The 26700-nt window shown below is 48.6% G+C and overlaps 2 protein-coding genes across 4 annotated transcripts in view; one reads left to right on the top strand and one right to left on the bottom strand.

The window, feature by feature from the left end:
* ANGPT2 (angiopoietin 2) overlaps positions 1-10546 on the bottom strand; it is a 56443-nt gene extending 45897 nt beyond the window's left edge. Inside the window, exon 1 of the mRNA XM_013975359.2 lies at positions 9653-10546. Within this exon, the coding sequence (XP_013830813.2) occupies positions 9653-9943 (291 nt within the window). The 5' untranslated portion in view covers positions 9944-10546. The remainder of the gene's footprint in view (positions 1-9652) is intronic.
* The window catches only part of MCPH1 (microcephalin 1), a 229369-nt gene that overhangs the window by 146521 nt on the left and 56148 nt on the right, over positions 1-26700 (top strand). The gene's annotated exons all lie outside the window — the stretch shown is intronic.

Here is a 26700-nt window from a genome sequence, read left to right as displayed (position 1 = left end):
GATTTTTAGTGCAGAGGAAGTACTCTGTAATAGTGGGTACAGTGTCATTATTCATATGGCCAAACCCACAGAATGCACAGCACCAAGAGTGAGCCCTGGGTGCTGAGGAGGTGTCCGCGGTTCACTGACTGGAACAAATGTGCTCTTGAGTGGCGGCCACTGAGAGTGGGGAGACTGTGCGTGTGGGCGGTGGCAGTAGGGAGCTTATGGGGAATCTTTGTACCTTCTGCTCAGTTTTGCTGCAAACCAAAAACTGCTCTAAAAAAAATTAGGCCTTTTTTTTTTTTCTTAAGATCACTTACTATGAAGAAGGAACAAATGAAATGGAAAAACTTGTACTCTGTAGCTTCAGGTTACACCCGTTAACCTAACCAGCTGTCCTGGGTTATATATTGGGTTGGCCAGCCCAATAGTTATCTGCATGTTTAATGCAGACACTAAAATGCAGGAAAATAACAAGCGCACCCAAAGGCAGGCTTGTTAACAGTGATAGCATGGACCTCAAGTGTAAACACGGTTTATTTTAGATTTGTTTTTCTTTGAATCTGACCAGATGTTTCTAGGAAATCTCTTCTCTTGGTGTGGAGCGCCTTTATCCCAGATTCTGGAGAATGGGAGCACGCCATTCCCTTTGCTCTGCACGCACGCTCACTTGCTTCAGTCATGTCGACTCTTTGTGACCCCATGGTCTGCAGCCCGCCAGGCCCCTCTGTCCATGGGATTCTCCAGGCAAGAATACTGCAGTGGGCTGCCATGCCCTCCTCCAGGGGATCTTCCCGACCCAGGACTCAAACCAGTGTCTCCGTCATTGCTGCTGAGCCACCAGAGAAGCCCCCTCCCTTTGCCCTAGTTTGGCTCAGTTCCTGGGGCTGTCTTGGGCCTAAACGAAACCCCTGAAATGGTCTCAAGTTCTTTTCACCTCTACCTTTTTCCATCAGGGTGGTGGTCTTGAGGGCCTCAGAGGCTCCTCTGGGGCGGGCTGTCAGACTGTCTTTATCAAGTCACAGCAACTCAGCAGGTTCTACTGATGGTGTAGCCTCCTGCCCGTAAGTTCCTAATGTTAGACAACTCTGCTTTTGAACGAACCACCGAAGAGTGCTTTTGGCCGCCAAAGTGGAAGCCTCCCGTGGGAAGCATGCTCAGCCCATAACTAAATGTTAACTCATGACACGCAGAGGCTGGCCCGCAATGAAAGTGCAAATGTGTATGTCCTGGAATGGTGAAGACTCATATAGGTGGCAGGCTTGTCACCAGATTAATCAGCAGATTAAGTTACCCCAGTGGAATCGTCCTTCTCTCTGCAAGAAGACTTAATATGTGATTGTTTATATGGTCTAGACAGAATGTAACAAAACCAAGAAATGGAGAGGTTGAACACTGGCTTCCTTTTAAGATTTGCTTAATATTCTCTACCTAAAAGACCACTAACCATTGTGAATACGCTGCACACACAAACAGTGGGGAACTCTGGGAAACTGTGTCAGCAGGTTAAAGTGTTATATTTCCCAAGACCTCTGCATCTGAATACCTCTTCCCTTAAAAATCACTCTGTCCATGAAAAGATACAAATTCACACACGTGGTTCAAAATGACAGCTTATATTCTTAATGTATACACTCAGTTTTCTTGATTGTTAGTTTATTATGTATTAAACATTGAAAGTGAAGGCTTGGTAGTGTTAAGTTGTCAGGTTAATAGAAAGATTTTGAAAGGAATTCTCGAGGGTTAAAAGATGACTCAAAGGAAAGAATGAGGCTGATGTTGGAGGAAAGCAATTACCAGCCCGGGCACCCCAGGCAGGTTCCTATGGAGGTTTTAATTAGGTTCTAGTTGAGCTGCAAAGATAATGGTTTTAGCTGGCTGAAGGGGGTGATGATGGTAAAGGGATTAGGCCCACTTCTCAGAGATTTCCAGTGGATTTCATAACTTTAGTCAGCAACGCTTGCCAAGTTTAGGATACGAAAGAAAGGTGGTTTCATGGGCAGATATCTAATTGAAATACTGATTTAAAGACAGACAGCTAGCACACCTGACTGTCAGTTCAGGTGGCTGAGGAACATTCATCCCTTTATTCTCAAACCACACAAGAAAATCATTTTAATCCCGATTAGTGTCGAAACTCTTAACGTTACCCATAAACTTTTTTTTACTGCTTTTGATTTCATCAGATCACTGAGCTTGACATTAATTTTTCATTTTAAATGTGAATAGTATGACATCAAGTTATTTGGGGTCATATTTGTCTGTAGAATGCCAGATGGGAAATACACCCCAGTCATTTCGTAAAGTCAGTGGAGGACAGGGCAGGTCACATGTTACTCTTCTGGGGCTGAATTTTATTTGCCTGGACTTTCGAGTGGTACTGTGAAATTCAAGCTGTCAACGCTCACTCAGCATCCAGAAGAGGGTTATTTTATGCATGCTCTGTAAGAATGTCCATACTTTCTCTTGGTTATCATATAATTTGTTTTCACTCTTCTGAACTCGAGGGTGGAATTTCATGTGAGTCCTGTAGACACACAACATTCCCAATTGCTTTTTTTCTTCTTCTTAGCAGCTTTGCTACCATCCCCACACAGGACAAACCGCAAACGCTGCCTGGTAACCAGGTTGCCCACACCTGTAGCCTTCATGTTGCAAGACTGCTGGAGTATCCTGGTATTGGGGTGCCAGGGTGTGCCCCGGAACGCCTGTGCTTGTCCTAAGACAGGACTCAGAGGTGGTGGGACTTGCCTCTCTTACTGACCTGGGATGTCAAGCAACTTACTTAGCCTCTCAGACTCACTTCCTTTTTTATTTTTAAAAAAGAATTTATCTGATAGGTATAGGTATATAATACTGTAGTGTGTACAGCATGTTTTTAAGTCATCATCACCATATGGGCATGTATATGCTCAGTAGGAAGGGCGCTTGTTTTGAGTGCTACATAGCATGTGTCTAGCGCATGCTGTGTGTGTGTGTGATTTCCCACAGCCACCTGTTACTTTGGTAATCAGGAAAAGCGACCATTCAGAAGCAGTTTCGATTGGTTTTCGTTTTATAAAAGAGGCTCCAGTGGGGTGACCACCCTGTCTGCACTGTTCCCCTGCCCCCTCCCACCCCCCAGCATACCTCGACTCCCCTCCCTCCCCTCATGCACCTAGACTGTCTCCCTTCACTCGGAGGCGTGGCACTTACCACCTTCTGACCGCAAGTTCCAGCAAGAGCATGGGGGTGTCAGGCCCCGTGTCCCCAGCAGGGCAGACCCCAGTCCTTGTCTTCACCCCACTGGTTCACCCCCAAGCACCTCAAGCACTGCCTGGGCACACATGGGCCTTCAGTGCTTATTTGCTCATCGAATAAATGGACTTTGGTGACGCCTGCCCTAAACACCAGAACCTGAAACACCCCGAAAGGAGGCTCATCTGTGTTAATGAGCTGAGAAATGGCCTTGCACTCATACTCACCCACACTCGCCCTCCCGGTGATTTTCTGCTCTTTGCAGCCCCACGGAAAAGTCTGCTTTTTGTCAGAGGAGGGATGTGCGTGCTTTTCCGTGTTTGTTTTTCCTCTCCGGGTGACCCAGGAGAGATTTCTGCACTGCAGCCCACACTGATATTCCCTGACCGTGTTTATGAGTGGTTAAAAATAGGTGGGGTTGTGTCTACTACATCTGTGTTCAGGAGGTATCTCTGGGACACAGTGAGGTAAGGTGTGCAAACTGCTTTGAATTTATTCAGTGCCACCTCTGTTACTATATTACAACCACTGCTTCAGTGATAAAAGTGGTAAAAGTTGGAAGTTGAGTGCCTCTCTTTCTACCGGAAGAGTTCTAGAATAATTGAGAAGAAAAATCTTATCAGATTCCTTCAAGTCAAGGAAAGATGTAATGAAGATAGAGGGGAAACAATATGTACAGACACACACTTCCAGTGGACCCTTGAACAGCGTGAATCTGAACTCCCTGTTATGTGCAAGCTTAGTCACTCAGCTGTGTCCAGCTCTTTGTGAGCCCGTGAACTGTAGCCTGCCAGGCTCCTTTGTCCATGGAATTTTCCAGCAAGGATCCTGGAGTGGGTTGCCATTTCCTCCTCCTGGAGATCGTCCCTACCCAGGAATGGAACCCATCTCTCTTGCGTCTCCTGCGTTGACAGGCAGATTCTCTACCGCTAGTATCAACCAGGGAGCTGGTCCACTTATACCCAAGATTTTATTCTCCAATAAATACATAGTGCAGTACTACACAATTCACAGTGTTTAGTACATATATGTGGCTTGTTTTATTTTTTAATTAAAAATGTAAATTATTTTATAGGTTTAGATATGTGTGTTCTATAACATATACTTTTTATACACAGTTATATGGATGGCTCAGACAGTAAAGACTCTGCCTGCAATGTGGGAGAGCCGGGTTTGATCCCTGGGTCAGGAAGATCCTCTGGAGAAGGGAATGGCAATCCACAGCAGTGTTCTTGCCTGCAGAATCCCATGGACAGAGGAACCTGGCAAGCTGCAGTCCATGGGGTGGCAAAGAGTCTGACATGACTGAGCAACTAATACACACATACATATTTACACCAAGTGCATATGTTTGTATAGCTATAATTATATATTTATAGGAGACAAAGGCTAGTTTGGTGAGTCGTCATTACCAGTAAGTAATAGAGACGCTCTGCAAATTATGAGCATCTGATCTGGAAGCGGTCTGTGTGTGTTCATGACTCATCGCATCGCCCTCTTCATCTCAGCCCAGGACCTCCAGAGCTGCCTGGGCCTGGGGTCCTTTGGGGTCCAGGATGTGGAACCGTGCGAGCCGCCGCCTCTGTCGCAGCAGCCGTCCCACTGATGGCCCCTCGCAGTGCTGACGGGCTCCATCACCCTGTTCTCCTCCCCTCCTCCCTCTCCAGCCCCCAGCTCTCCTTCCTCCCGTATGGATTGCACACACCCCTTTAGTCCAGATTCTCCTTTACCTTCGTCTTCCAGATTTCCCCCTAAATAAAATCTTTCAGCCTCTTTTTCTGTCACTGTGAGCCCCCCAAAAAGAAGAAAAGATTCTGATCACTGTATAATACCACCATTCATGTTTTAAGAAGAAGGAAATGTATTCGTTTTGACATTAAATTGTCGCAATAAAGGGCTAGCTTCCCTTGTGGCTTAGACTGGGGGGAAGGTTCAGTCCCTGGGTTGAGAAGACCCCCTGGAAGAGGACATAGAAACCCACTCCAGTGTCCTTGCCAGGAGAAGTCCATGGACAGAGGAGCCTGGCAGGCTGCAATCCATGGGGTCGCAAAGAGTCGGACATGGCTGAGCAGGCATGTAAACGACAAAAATACATCGCTCAGTGTTCATCTTATGGAAGGGCCCTGTACTTCAAGAGGAAGCAGAATTTGCATCCTACTTTCTACTGTTTAACTTTGTAATTTTACATGGCCCATATATTACTCTCACGTTTTTGTTTTATTCTTAAGAGGTACGTATGGCGAGAGCGTTGATTGGCACTGTTGTTCTTCAATTACACACATACAAAGTTTCAGTTACTTAATGGAATAAAGTAAGTCCTGTGGACCAGCTTGAGCATCTGATCACCGTTTGTAAGGTGACCAACATCCTCTTCCAGTTGCATGCAGTGCAGTAACTGGCTTACAGGGTAGACTCCTGGGTTACAACCTGTTTGTAAACTGTAAAGGACCACATTGGTTAAAATCAACCAATTTTCAAAACACAATATGGAGACTAGCTGGCTGTCTGCGTCTGACAGAGGAGTCAGCTATGATGGAAGGTGTGTGCACAGGTCCACTTCCTGCTTGGAGACTCTGTGGGCAAGTCTGCATCTTCACCCCGGAGGACACCGGCATCGTTAATCCAGGATGTCAGACAGCCCCCCTCAATACTTGGAGGCCACCTGCCCATGGAAAGTGGATGTTATGTCTATACTGTATGTAATACAAACTATCTGCACAGTAAGCGCGTATTTTTTTGAAATATATGTGGGTAGGCACGCATTGCACTCTGCGTCATACAGTAAACACTATACAAAGCTTGCCTTTTCCTGCCTTAAATCTGCTGTGCTTCTCCTGCCGCAGCGAAACTTTCATCGTCTCTCCTTCCTTATTATGATGATACTAATGTCTGACTAAATAGTAATGGTAGTCATCTGCTCACAGTCTTGCCTAGACGGTTTGGTCAGCTTGATGAAGGCACGGCAGTTGCTTCCAGCAGTGAACAGTCACGTGTCGTGGCTCAGGCACAAGGGCAGTGCGGGCGGTGGGAACGGCGGGTCTGTCCCCGCAGCACCAGAGCCTTGGCTGAGGCTGCATGGAGTTTGCTTGCTTTCCTTTAATGAACCAAGCTCTCATTTGTTTGCTTGTTTGTTTGTTTAGGTATACAGCTGAGGAGTGTTTTGTAGGCACACAAGATCACTCACACTCACGCACTCACACACACATACACACAGTCAGTCCCTGGCAGGTTTTGTAGCCACACAAGAACACACATACTTAAGCCTCTCACCATCAGTTTTTCCCTTTAACCATAGTTTTTGTTCTTAGTAGCACAACTACTGCTCCCTGTATTTCAGCTAACGAATAGTTCTCATACTCTGTTGAAAGCATATAGCATCCTTGGTTGTAAAGAAAGAAAAGAATCTCCATTCAGGTTTACAGTTCCCAGCCTGTGCTTCTATCATTTAAAAAAATAATAAGATTACAAGGAAATGTCTGCATCAACTTAAGAGGCATTAGCTTTATTTTTCAAAACATTGTTTGCAAGCACAATAGGCTTTGCAGTTGTTTATAGCTTTTAAAGTATTCATCAGTATGAAATAACTGTTTATTTCCTTTCCCTGTTTCTTCTGATTGAGAACAAAAAAAAAATTTTTGATACAAGATACAATGCACTCTGCTAAGTTGTTTGTCAGATTTTATAAAGTGCGTTTACTGTCCCTGGGGCAGAGGGTTAGAATAGCTGCAGGATTAGCAAGGGGATGTGACCCCATGTGGTGCTCTCTAGATCTCTGGGTGTGCTGGGTCCCTGACCATCACGATTGATCTTGTCCTTGCTTCCCAGCTGGCCAGCAAGGGCGCCTTCCCTGCACTGTTCATTCATGCTCCCCTGTGCTCATTCAGAAGTCCACCGCTTCCTCTGCCTGGCCGGCTTGAGGGGCAGAGTGGCAACTCTCAATGAGGTGCAAAACTGCTTTCTTAGTCCGAGCTCCCAAGGGGCTACTAGCCACAGAGAAGGAAAAATGGTGTTCATCTACCCTGAGATTCACCAGGCACTTGGTCTTATTTTGCTTCTCAGCAAGTTTTCTTAAAACCTTAAAAGGTTGTTTCCCCCCACCTTCCTCTCTCCTTCTTAGTGTTAATCAGGGAAAGAAAGGAAGCATGGAATCATAAAAAGAAAAAAAAAAAAAAAACTGCCCTGAAGTAAAGGAAATCTGCAGAACACAGCATGGTGCCTTTCTTTCTGTCATAATCTATCAATAGGGGTTCAGTTGTTGATCATTGTGGCTTATCTGTCTTCCCATTACATGTTATTTTCTCCCTTATGAGAAACGCAGTGTTTATTATCACAGGTGGCAAAACACCGAAGTAAAAAACAAGCAGAGGTTACATTCAATCACTGTAAGCGGGTCTTGTGTTGGCGTTCCTGCTATCATTCTGAAACCAGGAGCCAGTAAAGCAGGCGAGCGCACACCCTGACTTTCTCACATGCACATAACCCAGAGAGGCTGAGAGAGCAGGTGTGAGCCCTGAAAAGATCAACACGAAGTCACTCGCCGGCTAAAGAGAGAATTTAGAAACACCATTGTGCTACTGTTCAAATATTTGCTCATTGAACCTGGAAAGAAAAAACGTTGGTCCCCTCATGTCAGATTCCTGGTCCTCCTCCTCTAAACAGCGTCTCAGAGATGGAGGAGCAGGGGGTTGTTTATCTAAGAGAGAAATACAGCTCTGTATGTGGAGTTCCAGGTATACCTAACGTGGACTTCGTTAAGCAAACATAATTCAGCCGTCCTGAATTTGGCAAGACACTCTTTTATGTTTCTTGACTGTGTATCCTAAGAGACGACTCGCCGGTCGGGTAGACTGTTCACTGTGAACAGCGCGTCTCGCATCCCGTTCCACGTCCAGCAGCCCTGGCGTTAAGCGAGCGGCGGGCTGCAGGGCGACCTGGGAAGAAATAGGAAGCCCGCGAGCAGATGTTGAGGATGGAAGTTTGCCTTCCAAACATGCGAACCTGTATGGCTGCATACTTTCTAAGTTTAACATCACTATTTGCACATCTGTGAATTTTAGGAGGTTTTTTTTTTTTTTTTGAAGCACCACAGGGAACTTCTTAGGAAAGAGAATTTGCCCAGAAGGGATCATGCTCACAGACAGGACTAATGAGTCTCATATTACAGGGCAAGTCTCTCTGATACATTTCTGTTGTTTTCTGTTCTTTGATTTGAAGCGACCCCTCTTGTTACACTGAGTGCAGTGCCGAGAGGGCTTTCATTCATCTCGGCTCAGGACCAAAGCAATAACGTGGTCATTTCCTCTCTGAAGGTAGGAGAGCTAATGAGAAACACAGATTAGGAGCCAAGATCTATTCTGAGATTAAGATAACGTGTCCTAACAGAAGGTTTACAGCGAAATGAAAGAGTCGGGCAGAGAGTTGAATGGGGGAAAGCGGGTTGTTGTTAAAAGTTCCCATCTGGCTTGAAACCATTGTCCTCTGCTGTGCAAGCACCGTGGTGCGATATCACTGTGATAGTGAGGGATCTCTGTGTGCAGTCTGTCTGAGCCCTCTTTAGAATAAACACAACCCACAACAAGAACAACTTCAGGGTGGTTTGGGGTTTGTATAGACAGCTTCACGTATGGAAATGATAGCTTGTGAAAGCAAAACTGAGCTTTCAGTATCCTGAGTCCAATTCTCTGTGAAAAGCCTGAAGCAGTGGGCTCGTGGGAGCCCCAAGAACACGACCACCTTGTCACAGCGTCACCGCGGCCAGGTGCCCTGCACGCCCGCCCTGCGTGGGGTCACCTTCAGAGCCTCTGGAGGAACTGAAGGGGCTGCGCCACTAACTCTGCTGGCACGCTGGCAAAACTCACCCCCACCGACAGATGACAAGCGCTCGGCATAAAACCCCCGAGGTTCTGAGAAATGGATGGTCTGCTTTACTTAATTTCCTCCCGTTTACCCAGAGCCCCGATCTATTTTAGTAAATAAATTCAGGAAATTGGTAAAGCACTTTACTCCATCCGTTATGTATCCGTAATTAAGGCGATTGTCACGTTTTTCCTGGCTCCGGCACTATGTTGCTCACAGCTTCCCTCCCGCGCCTGCGACCGGTTTATAAGGTCCCTATAAAGGGGTGTCATGGAGTTTAAACCACTGGCACAAACAACACAGCCCATACGTTGTGCAGAGAAGGGCACTTCCTCTGTTCATAAAGATTCCTGACCTTAGAGACGTCTCTCCACTGATCCCAGCACTGTCTCCCAGTAAAGTGTGTCCCTGTTCAGCCCGGCTCCTTTGCAGGGCAGCACAGGAGACAGCAAGTGGCCGTTCACTCAGAGGTGTCAGCCACCACCCCCCTGCTCTGGCCACCCCCTCCTGTCCACCCGCCGGGCTGGCAGTGAAACCTGAGCCGGCGATGCCGTGCCCGGGAGCGGCGCCTCCTCACCTTCATGAGCCACTGCGTGTTGTTCTCCATGATGTTCTCCAGCACCTGCAGCCTCTGCACCGAGTCGTCGTAGTCAAGGGGCGCGTCCCTCTGCACGGCGTTGGGCACGTAGGCGCTGGAGGGCGAGCGGCAGTGGTCCGTCTCTGGCAGGAGGAACGTGTAGCTACAGGCTCCGTGCTGAACCTGATACTGTTTCTTCCCAGCGGCGATGTCCATGCCCTTCCGAGAGCCGCTGTGGGCTGTGGCTACGGCCAGATCACAGCTCAGAGTCAAGAAAACAAGCTGCCACATTCTTTCTGTCTGTCGGTAATAAACCACCCGCTCAGCAAACTTCCAGGCGCATGAGAGTCCCGGCGCTAAGCTGCCCTCTCAGACGCAGGGCTCGGGGGCAGAGGCTCAAGGTCCATCAAGGGAAGCCTCCTGTTCCCTCCTTTCCCAGCCTTGGTCTCTGCTGCTGTCTCCTCTCTGGCCTCGCAGCAGACTGTCAGATCACAGTGGGGAGAAGAGCCCTGCTCCCCGTGAGGGCTGCATTCGCCTTCCAGACCCACGTCAGCGCTGCTTTGTCTCTCTTCCCCAAATTCTCCAGTGTCAGGGTCCGAATCAATCACTTTCCTTTCCTTATATGATAAGTTGATAAGAGCAGGCAGACATGTGCAGCCGGCGGCTCCGCCCTCCCGGCTTGCCCGTTATCTTCCTGTAGGGGGGTCACCAGCCAGGCCACAGGAAAAATCCGGGCTTGATGTGTACTGTCCAACCGGGACTATATGCTGCAGAAGCCCTCTGGGAAAAACCGATCAGTTACAGGACCCCTGGGTATTTCAGAGGCACCACCCTAATTGACTGTTTCCTAGAGAGAGCCTGTAGGTCTCCTGTGTCTGAAACTGATTTCACAGCGCGAAGCTGGTAAATATCTGGGGCAATAGCTTTAAAGTACAATGAAAGTTCCTGTTTTTTCCTTTAGGAATAAAAATACTGCAAATATGTCAGGACTTCGGTTTATTTTTGTTATTACAAACAAAGAGGAAGAAGTCTCGGTCTTGTAAACTCTGTGCCTTTTCATAGGGAAAATAGTTTCGTTGGTATTACTTGATTTTTGAACCATTTAGCCAAGTATGCAAAACTTTCATCTTAAAACAGCTGGATAGGAACATCACGCTTTATTCAATTTGTGTTAGGAAAGTCAGTTTCTGAGCACTGACGTTTCATTTTTTAAGCAAAATACCCACTCCAGTACTTAACGTAAACTTAATATATAACTAGCCTGATTAATTGTCCACTAAATTAGAATCCATAGAAAAATCAGAATTTAAGAGGGAGTTGAGAGTGGCATATATGAACTTCTCCTTTATTAGGTCAGAATTTGCTCAAATCCAATCATTTTGTAACATATTATCCAGGATCAGTTGAATCAGTCCCACTCAGTGCTGGACTCCGGCAAATCACTTCTTTTTCATTAACCCCAAAGTCCTTGTCTGCCAGATTCAAGGGCTGCGTTAACTCTCAAGGTTTTTCTGTTTCAATTCTGTGGATCCATAAATCCTCCAGGGTACTTCCTGCAATAGCTGAAACTTGACGTTTTGGGGCTGACAGTATGCTGGCTCACCAGCCAGTGTGCATGGTGGGGGTCGGGGACGGGGGGAGGCACCGCTACGTGGAGCCTCTGAGAGGGTCTGTCCATGCCCAAGGGCACGAGATTCCTCCCAGGCAGCAGTGGCCAGTTCAGCACTGACCCAGTGGACCTCGTCCCCCTGTAAAGCCAGTGTCCATGTAATCATGCAAGTGAATTGTTTCAAGAGACCTGATTAGACCTTCAAAGACATCTCTCCTGTGCAATGACAGATATTTTTATTATGATATCTCAAGCTGTTACTTGCCCTCAGCACGGCATTGTCACTTAATCCACCCACAGAGTCCTGTTATTGAATGTTTGTATAAAATAGGTCATGTCATTTTTCTAAGAAGGGGTTTGTAGATGCCCCCAGATTCTCAAAGGGCTTGATGGCTCAGGAAGCTAGAACTTAATTTTGGTGCAAGGCCTCCACTAAGGGAACAAGTTAAAGATACACCTATTCAGGCTACTAACTGCAGAGGGACACGTGTAGGATTTGAAGACGGGATTCGTGTTAGAACCCTGATTCTCAGAGATCTGCAGCAAATGCTTAACTCCTCTAAGCCTCAGTTTCCCTACCTGCAAAATAGGAGGGTTCTTTCTCAGCAGCACTTTTAGAGTTAAAATGATACAAAGTAATGCATGTAACTCAAGAAATATTACTTTCCTTCTCCAGCACTTCCCATTAAATTTTCCACTGTCAGATATTGTCGCTGTGTTACTCTCTGGCTGACCATGAAGCAGAAACACAGGGGGCGCTTTTTTCATCCAAATTGCTTCCCCATTTGCAAGCATATATTATAAGGTAGTAATGTCGCACGTGTGGTTTCCAAGATCATCTGTCTGCTTCTCAGGCAAACAGGGTGGTTTAAAAAGAAGCCACAGGAAGAGCGGGCACCACAGGTAGTCCTTGTCTGCTGGGTGCTGGGGAGCATGATGGCGTGTCGGACATAGAGAAGCAGAGAGAGTGAGGCGGGGAGACCCCGTCCCTGGGAGAAAACACCCAGGAGGAGCGCGTGTTGCCTCCAGGGCACCGGTTCTGCCGCTGGTGGGAGGGGGTGCTCCTTTGTCCAGGCCCTCCGGCCCGGGCGTGCAGTGAGCAGCCTGTAGGTACGTGGAAATTCTTCCCTGAGGCTTGGAGGGGAGTGGGGGTTGGCAGGCGTGCCCTGTAAAGTGTCCAGGAGTAAGTATTTCAGGTTCCTGGGCCACACGGGCTCTGTCACAGCTGCTCGACTCTGCCGTTGTAGTGTAGAAGCCATCAAGAGAAAACCCTCGAGGATGGGAGGTGGCTGTGTGCCAACGAAGCCGTATTCGTTGACACTGAAATTTGAACTTATCATAATTTCCACGTCATGAAATATTCTCTGGATTTTTTTCAGTCTTTTAAAAATGTAGGAACCATTCTTAGCTCACTGGCCGTTCCGCGGGGACCGCAGGCCCTGGCCTGCGGGCTGGAGGGGGTTGCGGGGGGGCTGTGACACGGTCTCCAGGCCTCTCCGGGCGCAGGCAGTGTAAGAGGGAACCTCCAGGAGCCTTCCACGCCTCAGAGCAGCGCCCGTTCTCCCAAGGACGAGAACTGTGAGACAGGCCGGGGGAAAGGGCTCATTGAAGGGACGGGCACATTCGACCAAAAAGGAAAGTGCCGCTTGGAAGCTGGATCTAAACTCCAAGAGGGAAGAGGCCCTGGGAGAACTGCGTCAGTGTGAAAGCAGAGCAGCGCCTTCAGGGCTGGATGGCGGGCTGAATGTTGCACCACGAGGAAGCGGGGGAAGACGGGCGCGTCCACCACAGCCAGCTGGAGACCCCAGAGGGACCAGCAGGGCCGAGCGGGGGCTCCCTGGGGCCGTCAGACGGGAAGACTCTGCCCTGGGTGCAGACTCACCCCCAGCACGCACTTGTTTCCTGAGCGCCGGGCAGCAGGCAGCAGTCGCTATTTGCACCCCAGCCTGGGGATGGAGGCTGGATGCAGCCTTGACCGCGTCTCAGAGCTGTTCAGTTTCAAAGAGAATCTTGAGTTTCCGTCAATGACTTGCTGACAGGCTCACTAAAGGCAGATGGGGCTATAAAACGAGAAATATTATTACAGCCTTCCCAAAAGCTGCCTTCCTGCCCAGCCAATTTTTTTTCTTTTTCTTTTTTTTGTCCTAACAGTTCTGCCGAACAGCTGTGTGTGGTGCTATTTATTTTCTTAATAATGTTTGTTTTCTCCCCTGTGCTGTATGTCATCAGCTGAAATTCCGGAGGCTCCCATTCATTCTCTGTAGCGCTGTATCAAGTTCCCCTTTTCCACTTTGCCATCAGGGAGTGAACCCTCGTGTGATGGCACCAGCAGGACCACGTGGCCGTCTTCCCTGGTAGAGAGGAGCACAGCGGAGCTCTGACGAGGGCGCCTGCGCTCCAGGCCGCCCTGCAGAGCAGACGTGCAGGACCAGTGGGAAAAGCCTGGTCATGGCTCCAGAAACGTAGGTCCAGAGTCGATGTGGGACTTGCTTCTCTCGGATCTGGGATCTGATTGACCCCAACCTTCCCAGGACCACCCATGAGGTGCCGGATTGCTGGTTCTGGAGGCCAGAAGCCAAGAAACAGTGCCAGCTTGAACTCAGTGCAGTGCGGGGCAGCCCCCAAGGCATGGATCACCAGACAGGGTTTCAGGGAAACCTGCGTGACTTCTGCTCTTTCCAGGGAGCCTGCTTAATACTCATATCTAACGGGTTAGTTATACTGTTGGACTAAGGAGGGACAGAAGTGGGTCAGCTGTTGCGGGGGGGTTGGGGGGTGGTCATTGCTGTCTGAGCGGCAAGCGTATGTGGCAAGTGTCCACTCCGAAAGCCCGTGGCTAATGGGGAGTAATAAGAAACCACGCAGACGTACTTGGGGGCGCATTGATGTCCCACGTCACCTGGCGTTTTGTGCCAGTCTCTTTCCATCACATCTGGGCAGATCCCCAGAGTCGGTCTTGCACCCGCTGGTCTCCACCATGCAGCGAAGTGGCCATCACCGTGGCACTGATGTCTGCAGGCCTCGGTGGCTGGGCCGGCATGGGCTTAGTTTTTCAAAAGTGCTGTGCTGGTGTGAGAGGACCTCCGGGTGCTGAAATACCCCTGCTAGGTGACGCTGAGGACACTCTTGGCTCTCAGCCGTTCACAGACAGCGGGCTCCTCAGGACCCCAGGGCATGGGGCCTTTCACCCACCTCCCTCTCCCACCTCCTTCTGTCCTGACCTTTTTAAAGTCAGTTAAATCGGCCAACATGTTTACAGTTTAGTGTGCAGTGTACAGGGGAAGCCATTAAGAAGCTCACTGGACATCAGATTGTTACAAGAGAAAAAGTTACTCTTACTACTTTTTTTTTCCCCAAATTGTATGCAACAATGAATGAGAGCTGAAGAAGCCACAAGGAAAAAGGAAAGAAAGGGCAAGAAGAGGGGGAAGGGAACAGAAAGTGAGTATTTCGGCTTCTGGAAGCAGGCCCCCTCGTGGTGAGTCACAGAAGAGCTGTCTCCGTTCTGTGTCTCATCCGTGGAACGGACCTGAAGGGGCTCGTGTGGGGTCCGGAGCCGTCTTGCAGAAGCCGTGGGCAGCCCCTCCCTGGAGGAGCTGGCCAAGTTGAGCCAGTGTTAGATGCCGAGACGGCAGGCTGCAGGGGTCAGTCCCCAGCTGCAGGGTCTGAGGACGGTAGCAAGGAGAAAGCCTCTCAAAGTTAGAGAGACAGAGGAAAGAGAAGGCCTGTAGATGCCAGTACACACGCGTGGCGCTGTGGGAGGCCGACCTTGCCCCGTGACGGACCTGGAAACCGAGGCTCGGTGGGGCGAGGCCACAGGCCTCCGCCAGCCCCCCGCATCTCAGGGCCTTTCTTTCACACTCGTGGATTTAAGTGGAAGTTAAAGCAGTGCTTTTGTCTCTTGCTTCTTTAGTATCTGTTCCGTTTTGGCTGCTATGGCGTGTGGAGTCTTAGCATAGCAAGCAGGACCTTTGCTCCCTCCCGGGGAAAGCACCCACGCCCCCCGAGTTGGAAGTGCAGAGTCTTAACCACTGGGCCGCCAGGAAGTCCTAAGCCATGACTTCTTTTTAATCCCGATTTTAACATGGAAAGCTCAGCCACCCTTGGAGAACTGTGGGGAATCTCCATCATGTCACATGGCTGTCACCTCTGCGCTGCACAGACAGCACACCCCAGAGACGTAACCCGTTCCACTGATGGGTCCACCTTCTTTGGCCTTCGGTCACCCAAGTGGGGGCAGCCTGTCATGGACGGGGCCACCATGTGCCCACCTGGATGCGGGGTCTGTCTGCCCATAGGCGCATAGAGCGGTGCAGACTCAGCCTGGTCGTTCTCACCGAGGAGGGACTCTGTGGAGGTCCAGCCTCTGGTCTGCCTACATCAGTTACGCTGTCTATGTCCGTCCTTGCCATCTTTCCAGTTTTCTGGTGTCAACATTTTTTTTTTTTCTCCTTTCTTTGCCTTTTTAATTTCGTGCCCTTTCGCTGGCTGAAAGAGGGTGATGTTCCTTTGAGAATGCGTACAGTTTCTGAAACGAAGTATACTGCCCAGTTTAGCACAATTTTCTGTCCTAGCTGCAATTAAACATACATAGCATTTGCCATAAAAGAGCTGGCCCGTTCCATATAGGGGAGAGCTAAGTGGCATTTACTTAGAATCAGGTACTGGCTCCATTAAATTCACCTTTGCAGAAGATGAGGAAATGTATAATTTGTTAAAATAAGTGTCTGCCTGCCGGAGGAGGAGAGAACGCCTTTGCCAGATGTGTTTTCAGGCAGTTTCCTGTCCTGGGAAATAGCCATCTTCCCCGCATGCCCCTCATGTTTTCATTCTCAGAGCAGATAGACTTAAGTGCCGGGCGTTAAAGGGCAGAGGCCTCGATAGCATCGCCTTATCTGAGACGATGATCTTCCTGCTTGCAGCTGTGTGACTTCTGTTTGACAGGGAGCTGTAGGCATCTGTGTGTCAGAAGGTTAGCACTGATGGAAGGGTCAGAGTTAACACTGAGAAAAATATTTTTCATTCTTATTTAGGTTATTGGTTGTCATTCTTACTTGAGTCAGTTCAGTTAAAGAGGTACTGAATCCTCACTCATTCTAACTTATCTGAGTGTTTACTGTGCCATTATGTCTGAAAGACTTTTAGAGAAGTTTTTTTTTTGTTTTGGTGTTTTTTTTTAAGGAAACTTAGAAGATTCCTGAATCTTTGACAGTTTTGTACTGCCATGAACCGGCAGAGCACCAGCTCAAGACAGTTTGCTTTGTAAAGCCACATTGTGTATAATATGGAACCTGAAGAACTGAAAAGAAAAAGCTTTTTATTTACGAGAAACTTGGGAAATATCCAAGTAACTATTTTTCTAAGATTTCATGATGAATTCCCTGAATTTTTAGGAATATGTTAGTTTATGTAATTCTTCTGTTACATGCAGTTATCTCAAATGCTGTTTGATTTTTAAATATTTTCATCCTCCAATATTTTTGTTTTATCTTTCCATCAAAAAAAGTGCCTAAAAGGTCAAGATACAAGTCATAACTTTAAAAAGGCAGTGGATGAAATTCTAAAACAATAGATGAGTGCATTAGCCTGATAATATTTCTGCCAGTAATTCTGTGTCCTGTTTTCTGCCCGTATGTAGAAAAAAAAGGCTAAACATTCTCTTTCAGTGGATTGATGTCAATGATTACTGTTTTGCTTATGACCAATGAAAAGTCAATAAAATCTTTCCTTTGACTAACACTGTTGTTAGAGTGTTTTGAAGTGGGCTTCAAAACAGAAAAGATTTTGAAGTGGGCTTATGAGTTGTAATTTTATACTAAATGTTCCTAATTTCAACAAAGCTATTGAGAAGTCAGATCCTATTGCCTGTGAAAAATGTGTCTAGTCTCTCTGCCATAACCATCCTACTGAAGAACTGTCCAAATTCCTCTCAGAATGAGTTTTCTCTTGAGAGTGGCCTAATGCCATCGAGATAAATCTCTGTTTAATCTAAATTCATAAATTTTTTATCTTAATTATTGAGAAACCTTTTAAAATAAGAGAGATAAAAATGTCATGTGTGTTATTTCCATGAAGATATATTATCTTTCTTGGTTATAGGTTAGCATAAATAAAATTGCTTATGTCAAAGAAGTAAAAAAATAATAATAATAAAAGCACGTGACCCCCTTTTGGTATTCCTGTCTGTCTAACTGACTTGATATTAAAAAATCTTCCTGTGGGAAATTAGGCTTGATTGTGGAGTTACATGTACTAAAAGTCATTTTTGAAGAATTATATATAGTTTTTGAAGAATTATAAGTATAATAAATAGTTATGCATAAAAGGAAATGATGTTTGCATCCAAGTGTATAAAAATACCCCATGCCATTCCTGTTCCTTCAGGAATCTAAGTGCGGGGTCTGCCAGGGATTTCTGTCCTTCCTGATAATCTCCTGTGTATATGTCCTACTTTGCTCTTAATCCCATCTCAAGCAATGTCTTTTGTACTCCATTAATCATGAACTGTACTTCCCAAAGTGTTCCATTTTAAGGAAAGGGCCTAAATTCAAAGAAAGACTAATACAAAAGAAAAAATTAAAGGAAGTAAGTTGTACAAAGCCTGTGAAGAGAGGACATTTATAGCAGTATTAAGATACCTAGTTCCTGGCATCTGTTTCCCTCAAGAGAAAAAAAAAAAAAAAAAATCTCAACAATAGTTTTTGAAAGCCTTAAAACGATCCTAGTAGAATATTTACAGGAAAAAGTATATTATTGACTGACCTATCTCCAAAATCTTGATGTGTGTTTCAGGGACATTGTTAGTTTATAGGTCGAAAAGTCTTGCTTGTCTACACTAGAAATTAAAGCAAAACAAGAATCTGCTGTGGATGATACCCAGAGGAACATGCTGCTTGTAATACTCACCTGCTCCCTCTGCTGGCCTGCTAACAGGGAGCAGGCGAAACTCTCCGTGTTCTCTAATTAGAGTCATTAAGAGAAGTGACACGCAATTTAGAACTTAAAGCAGTAGCCACTAATACACTGCCCAGAACACTTTCATTATAATTTTAGTGCAAAAGGATACCACAGCAGATGTTAGACACCTTCAGTGTAGACACACACACGCAGTGAAAAATGCTTTCAAGCATTTGGTTCGCACGTAGAGAGCCAGAATCCGTTTCTCTCGTCGTCGGATGATCAGGTTGCTTCCCGAGTGAGTGAAGCCATGTGAGTCTCACAGCAGGAAGGGGAGAGGTCTCTGCTGTGCAGCTCCTTAGAGGACAAGCTTAGAGACCTAATCTTGCTATTAGCAAGTTTGTTAGAGTCTTATGAGGTAGATCACTGCTTTGTACATGGCATAAATCTTAAGCCTAGGTTTTTCTAGATGAAAGTAAATAGCTGAGTAGCCTCCATTCTTCTTGACCCTTGATGGTCCAGTAGTGCCTGTTCTGTGGATTTCTGCTCTGGATGAGACTGATAGTGATAGTGAATAAAGAAATCCGAGTCTGGTCAGTAAACAGGTAGTCCAGAGTGTCACTGAGATGTTACAAGTGATTGAAGTAAAGATCTGCAAGATATGGTTTAGTCGGCACGGTGAAGGTGAAAAGTGAAAGTGAACGTCGCTCAGCCGTGTCTGGCTCTTTATGACTCCGTGGACTATACAGTCCATGGGATTCTCCAGGCCAGAATACTAGCGGGTAGCCTTTCCCTTTTCCAGGGGATCTTCCCAACCTGGGGATCCGACCCAGGTCTCCCACGCTGCATGTGGGTTCTTTACCAGATGAGCCACCAGGGAGGCCCAAGAAGGCTGGAGTGGGCAGCCGATCCCTGCTTCAGCGGATCTTCCTGACCCAGGCATTGAATACCAGTCGGCATGGTAAGTTTTTATAAATCTGTCATTGCTTTGAGGGTCTTTTTTATGATTGAATTGTATCCCCTAAGCATTCATCCATTGACGTGCCAACTCCCAGTCCGTCTGGGTCTGGCGCTATTTAAAAATCGAATCATCAGAAATGTAATTAGATAAAATGGGTCACACCAGAGCAGGGTGAGGACTGATCTAAATGACCGGTGACTTTATGATAAGGCGAAGTGTGGAAGCAGACTCATCCACAGGAGAACACCCTGTGAAGATGAAGGCAGAGGTCTGGGTGAGGCTTCTGCCACCAAGGACCCCCAAAGGTTGCCGACAACCCCCAGAGGCTGGAGAGAGGCTTGCTCACATTCTCCCTCCCAGCCGTCAGAAGGAACTGGTCCTGCAGACACTCTGAGCTTGGACTTCCAGCCTCCAGACCCGTGAGAGAATAGATTCTGGTTGTTTAAGCCACTCAGTTTGTGGTTATTAGTTACAGCTGCCCTGGTGCTATTTAGTCATTAAGCCATGTTTGGCTCTTTTGCAACCCCATGAATTTTAACCCACCACGCTCCTCTGTCCGTGGAATTTCCCAGGCAAGAATACTGGAGTGGGTTGCCATTCCCTTCTCCAAAGGACCTTCCCAGCCCAGAGAGCAAACCCTGGTCTCCTGCACTGCAGACAAATTCTTTATCATCTGAGCCACCAGGGAAGCCTCCCAAATAATTAAATAATAGCTTTTAAAATGTTGCTGTCTTGCAGCCCCCACCAAACACTGTGACTGTTTGGCGGTTGTGCTTACTATTTAAGCCTGGAGAAGTCCAGATAGCTCAGATATTTTTAGGTGGTATGTGTTAGTCACTCAGTCATGTCTGACTCTTTGGAACCCTGTGGACTGTAGCTCGCCAGGCTCCTCTGTCCATGGGATTTCCCAGTCAAGAATTCTGGAGTGGGTAGCCATCCCCTTCTCCAGGGGATCTTCTGACCCAGGGATCGAACCTGGGTCTCCTGCATTGCAGGCAGATTATTTACTGTCTGAGCCACCAGGGAAGCCCACTAAGGTGGTGATAACCATGCAAAGCTTTACTTTGCTGCAGTAAAACTCTCTCTTAGAAATCCCAGGCCTCTTTAATTGCCCTGTGTAAGGCTCGTCCTTCCTGGAGGCCCGATTCCAGTGCCACTTCCTTCAGGCCTTCTCCCTCATGTTTGCAGGGAGAATGCCGGACGCCACCCTCACGGAGACCCCTCATCTGTCCCCACCAGTGGAGGTGCAGTGAGGCTCCTTGATGAAGGGACGATGGTTCATTATTCCCACTAACCGTGAGGAATAAGGTCATCAAGGCCCGAGGCCACGCCTCCTTAGGTCGCCTCTAGTGTGTTTCCAGATGACGTCTGGGCATCCACCCCAGCCTGCTCAAAGACAGTGGCGATGAAGATGCAGGCTGGGTGGCGTCACGCGGGGCTCCCCTCCTGCAGATTCTCTGTCTCAGTCACATGCTGTGACGAGCCTCCTTCCCCGACGAGCCGGGGGTCTTGCCAGCGGATCCCACCCTGGACCAGTTGCGAGATTCTCCCATTCATCTGCCCTCCTACCTTCTGAAGGTGGCCCAGGGGCTGGCAGGCTGTTGTAGTCCTTGGCCTTTTCTCAGTAGTCGGACGCCTTTTCCTCAGACTGTCTGCACTGTCTGTGCCGTAGCTGCCATATTTGCAAGCTTCTGCTCTTCAGCTTTTTGGGGTTTTGTCGGGGAGGGGGTTGGCTCTGTCCGGTCTTCATTGCTGCGTAGGCTTTTGCAGTTAAAATTGCAATGAGCAGATTTCTCGTTGTGCAGGCTTCTCTTGTGCAGCACAGGCTCTAGAGCTTGGGCTCAGTAGCTGTGGCTCATGGGCTTAGTTGCCCCACAGCAGGTGGAATCTTCCCAGACCAGGGATCGAACCAGTGTCCCCTGCATTGCAAGGCAGATTCCTAATCCTTGGATCAGCAGGGAAGCCCAGGCTTCTGTTCTTCAGCCTGAAGGTCCTGCTGGGGTTTTTTCATCGGGCCTCTCTCCTATCACCTCATTTTCTCTGGAGCCTATTGTATTTGAATGAAGCTGGGTAGCTCAGAGCAAAAGAGCCGCCCCCCGGTGCAGAAGACCCTGGAGACGCAGGTTCGATCCCTGGATCAGGAGGATCCCCTGGAGGAGAAAATGGCAATCTACTCCAGTATTCTTGCTGGGAAATCCATGGAGAGAGGAGCCTGACGGGCTACAGTCCGTGGGTCGCAAAGAATCAGACATGACTGAGCATGTGCACAGCAAAATCTGAAATGTAGGTAAGTCCCAAATGGAGTTAAATTATCAAACGTATGGCCACTGATAGTTAAGCGACACCAGTAAGCACGCCTGCAGATTCTGAATACACAGAGCATGACTGAGTGTCTCGTGAACATGCTTGAACCTTCATCTAAAGGAAAGTGTTGTCCTTCAGGGTGATTTTTGAAACAGTCTATGCTTACCTGGCTGCCCTGGTTCAAAACATGCCTAGAGCTTCTTTTCCACAGCTGCTATAGAATAGCTGCTTAGCGCCGTGTTAGTCACTCAGTCGTGTCCAACTCTTTGCTGCCCCATGGACTGTAGCCCACCAGGCTCCTCTGTCCATGGGGATTCTCCAGGCAAGAATACTGGAGTGGGTTGCCATTCCCTTCTCCAAGAATAGCTGTTTAGTAGGTGACTAAAAACATAATATTATCAATCCTATCGGTTTGCAGTGTTTTCTGTTTTATTCAATTCAACATGTGTGAAAGACTATGTACTTTGTTGTTGTTCAGTTGCTCAGTCATGTCCTTGCGACCCCATGGACTCAGCACGCCAGGCCTCCCTGTCCATCACCAACTCCCGGAGTTTACCCAAACTCATGTCCATTGAGTCAGTGATGCCATCCAACCATCTCGTCCTCTGTCATCCCCTTCTCCTCTTGCCCTCAATCTTTCCCAGCATCAGGGTCTTTTCCAGTGAGTCAGCTCTTCGCATCAGGTGGCCAAAGTATTGGAGCTTGTAAAAAAAAAAAAAAAAATGCAAATTAAGGAATTCTCATATAGTCTAGAAAGAGCTTGAGATGAGTCTCATCCATTTTCTTCATGGGGAGCTAAGTGATCTGGACCTAATGAATCCAGAATCTGTGACTTCCACCTGCTGCCAAAGTAGCTCTAAAAAAGTCAAACCAGCTCAAAGTTGGGTGTCATGGAGACCAAGGTCTCCTTTGCATGAGAGCCCCTTTCAGGCATCAGAACATCTCCTGTTTCTGCACTGGACATGAGGGTTTTCCTGCCACGTTTAGGAGAGCCTCCTTGCCTTCTGGGCACATCAGAAGTGGCTCCTATGGGACTTCCCTGGTGGCTCAGTGGATAAGAATCCGCCTGCCAGTGCCGGGGACACGGGTTCAGTCCCTGGTCCAGGAAGATCCCACGTGCTGCAGCGCAGCTAAGCCCGTGCACCCCGCCTGCTGAACCCCACATGCCCCAGAGCCCATGCTCTGCAGCGGGAGAAGCCACCACGATGAGAAGCCTGCCCCCTGCAGCAGAGACTGGCCCCTGCTCTTGGCAAGCAGAGAAAGCCCTTGCACAGCAGCCAAGACCCAGTCAGTGCAACCAAAAAAAACAGAAGTGGCCCCTGCTCTCACCAGCCACCCTGGTTTTGCTTCTCAGGTGCTGCACTGTCCTCGTCAACTCTGGGGCCCTGATTTTGGAGTAGAATAAGCTGGAGCCCCTGTGAAGTCTCCTGGGAGAGGGAAACGGGGGGAAATTCTTTCCCCAAGTGGTGTTTCTAGGAAAATATGCAGCCAGAACCTGCAGCTGTTCGCTCTCCAGTATCAGCTCTAAACAGCATTTGAGTTGGCAAAAAGAAAAGTGAGAGAACAATGCAGCCTGAAGCCTGAAACTTTGGGAAACCCCTCTCCATAATGTGCGTGTTTAGGGCTTACAATTTTCCTGTTTTCAGGACATAAGAGCTGTTTTCCAACTTTTCTGGGCCTGTTTTTTGGGTTTTGGTGTTCTTTTTTTTTTTTTAAGTGTTTTAATGATTGAACATGAAAAATACTTCTTGATCATTTTATAATATAAATCTCACTATTTAATTGGAGCTTTTCCCTTTTTTTCCAGAATAGACTATTTCATTACTGCCAAAATGCCAATATAGCTGGGAGAGAATGAAATTAGGATTAAATGTAATTCAGTCAGTGGCCAAAGCTCTGCACGCAAGATGCATACTTTGGACATCTGCAACTTGGGGATGCCAACAATTTCAAAAGCTCCATCATCCACAAAAAGGAGAGTTTAGGGTAAACAGACCCATCTTGGTGACCAACTTGGGCTTGTTTCAGGGCCTGAGCAGATGTGTGGGTTCTTGCAAAGCCGGGCAGGTTAACAGAAAAGGCACATGATACCTTGTACAGTTCAAACTCTAATCCTGGTTCGTGCGAGTTAGGTTAGCTGTTGAGAGTGGGGTTTGGCTTCTCTGGCCCATAGACTTGATTATCCCTGGAGCCACTTCACAGGAGATTTTAAGCAGAAATCTGAGCAGAGGGCCAGCCCTCACAGAGCTGGCATGGGAGGTGGATGACAGGCTGGGCTGCAGGGTCTCAGGGGCCAGGGAGGCCTTGACTCTGCGACCTGCCCTAGGTGGAGCTGCCTCCAAGGCTGGGAGGACCTCTCTCCCTCCCTCCAACCCCCTCCATCTCAGCCTTACCCACCTGCAGCCCCCACCCTCCACCTCTCTTGCACGAGAGTAAGCAGCAGGCAATCTGGAGAATTCAGGGAGGTGAGCAAACACTGGGCTGTAGGTTAGAGCCCTCCCTGGGTCTGGTCCCCACCTAGTTACCGGAGAGAGCTCACCAGAATGGATGCGACTGACATCCCGACTCATCCCTGAGACGGGCGGCACTCAGCCTGCCCAGGGGCAGACGCGAGGCGTCGGAAACACCCTGTCCTCACAGGAGGGGAGCTGAACCGTCAGCCTTTCACCAAGTCACGCCCATCAGTCAGTAAAATGTTCCTCTTGTGAAAACTGCTGTGTGTATAATTAACAGGCAGATTCTGGATACTTTTTCATACTTTCATTGTTATTGTGAGCATGAAATTCACCCCTAAACGGAAGGCTTAATGCCAAGTGGTTTGTGTATTATCTTGACTGAGTGTAATGAGATGGTTTCAGCAAAATAAGACAAATAAGCAAAGGGCACCCAACATCTCTTTATGTCCTCAAAGCAGATGTCACCAGCAGTCACGGAAAGGGTTCTTGGTTACAGGTGAGGGAAACCAGTGCCTTCTGATTTATATAAAAATGGAGTGTCTTTGGGAAAGATATTGGGTAGTTCTGAAAGTATATCAGTAATAATGAGGCTGGTGGGGGTGGGCTGAAGCCAGAGTCAGCTCCCTCCAAGACCGGCCTGGGGAGGCATCCCTTCCCTGTTGCCGCAGCAGGAGCCGTGGGTCTGCAGCCAGCACCCAGGTACCGCCAGCTCTCCCCCACTGAGGGCATCACCCCATCCCTGCTTCTCTGGGTCACTGGCGTCAGTTCCAGTCCCTGGGTGTGTGGGTCTCCGGATGGGTTACTTGAGCCCTAGCAGCTGAGTGAGCTGGGAGAGTGAGACTCTGGCATTTCTAGACTCCGTGGTGGGCAGGCAGCCCAGCGTCCCACAAAGACTCACGAGGCAGGGTCTGTCCCAGCAAACACGGGCGCTCAGACGCCAGCCGACCACAGAGAGGTCCCCTGTCCTGAAATGATACGACGCCCGCCAACACTGCAGTTCATCAGGAGCACTCTAATGCGAACGCTAGCTGATGTCCACTGCGCGCTCTCTTACTTCGGCCGGTGCCCTTCACCATGTTGAACCCAAAGGGTCTCCTCATTCGGGAGAGACTCAGAGAGAACCCCCATTTACAGACGGAAAACAGATGCCGGAAGGCAAGTGGCTTCCCCAGAGGCCACGACGCTGCCCAGCGTCGTGTGAACGCGGTCTTCTCATCCCTGCTCTTGTAGACGACTGTGCGTGTGACGCGCCTGTGCTGTGTCTCAGTAAATACAGGCATTCACTCACAGTCAGCAGCTGCATCACTTCCTAAATGGAGGGGGCAGCCGCTGCTCGCACCTCCTTGCCGTCCTGAAGTCTCATGCCCTGTGCTGTTCATAGCTGTGGGCAGGAAGGGCAGCGGTACAGGGCACGCGAGTAGAGCCCAGAAGCGCGCAGCTCAGGGCGAGACACGGCCACTCGACCTTCCTGCGGTTTTCGTTTTGGTCATCAGCTTGCAACAAACGTGAAAGCAAAGCAGTGCCTCCTGACAGTTCTCAAGAGACGTCGTTCTAAGAGAGGAGGTCTGTGAAGAAGCTCACTGCGTGTGGTTTGAATGTTTAGTACCTGATCTTCCACAGTTCTGGAGAAATTACAAATTCCGTTGGAACCTAAGCTGGTCAGCACTGGCTCTGATGTCACTCCACTTGCCTCGGGGTAGCCTCCAGCCCTGGGCTCAGTGGTTGCCTCGGGGGGTGTTGAGGGAGGTCGTGCAGACACCCCAGCATCACGTCGCGTGTCAGCGGGCTGGCAGGCACAGGTGGCCTTCCCGAGTGTGCGAAGCCCTTGGAGCGAGGTGTCTCATGGACCACAGTGTTGCCTAGATGCTGCTCCTGTGCTTGCTCGCTGGCCACGGACTTCCACCGTCTCTCTGTCAGTCCTCCCACAACTCCCCAAGGTCGGCAGCCCCGGGTTACAGCTGAGGAAGCCGAAGCTTAGTGAAGTGCAGTGACCTTACAGAGCTCAGTTCAAATCCGAGTCTGACTCCAAAGTACAGAACCAGTCTGTGTGGCATTCACTCACTTAACCTTTGAACACTGAGCTGGGTTCGTCACAGTCCTTGACTTGGTTGCTCATGAAGGGTCTCTTTCTTTTTTTTTTTTTTAATTTATTTTATATTGGAGTATAATTGATTAACAGTGTTGTATCAGTTTCAGGTACAATCGCCTCTGCTGTGTGTGTTAGTCGCTCAGTTGTGTCCAACCTTTGGGACGCCCATGGACTATGCCTACCTGGCTCCTCTGTCCAAGGGATTCCCCAGGCAAGACTACTGGAGTGGGTTGTCACTTCCTCCTCCAGGGCATCTTCCCGACCCAGAGATCGAACCCAGGTCTGCTGCCGTGTAGGCTGATTCCTTGTTCTCTGACCAGGTAACACGTCACCTGGTTCTCTCTGGACCTAGTGCAGTCATTTCTGTACCTGACAGGGTGATCGAGGAGACAGGCAGGGTGGATCCTGCAGGCAGGCAGGGAGACAGCGCAGGCGTGCGGACTCCCTCCCTCCGCAGGGCAGTGTCCAGGGGGAGACAGCGCAGGCGTGCGGACTCCCTCCCTCCGCAGGGCCAGTGTCCAGGGGGAGACAGCGCAGGCGTGCGGACTCCCTCCCTCCGCAGGGCAGTGTCCAGGGGGAGACAGCGCAGGCGTGCGGACTCCCTCCCTCCGCAGGGCCAGTGTCCAGGGCCACGGGGCCCAGGCTCACCAACACGGGGAAGAGTCATTCCTGCTCCTTCAGCAGAGAAGCGTCTTCTCTCTTGAAGACTGTTCTCCTTCCTGTTAGCTTTTA

Source organism: Capra hircus, chromosome 27 (genome assembly GCF_001704415.2).
Source record: "Capra hircus breed San Clemente chromosome 27, ASM170441v1, whole genome shotgun sequence".
NCBI classification, from domain to species: domain Eukaryota; kingdom Metazoa; phylum Chordata; class Mammalia; order Artiodactyla; family Bovidae; genus Capra; species Capra hircus.
The sequence above is the reverse complement of the archived record's forward strand: the minus strand, read 5'-3'. Positions and strand labels throughout refer to the sequence as shown.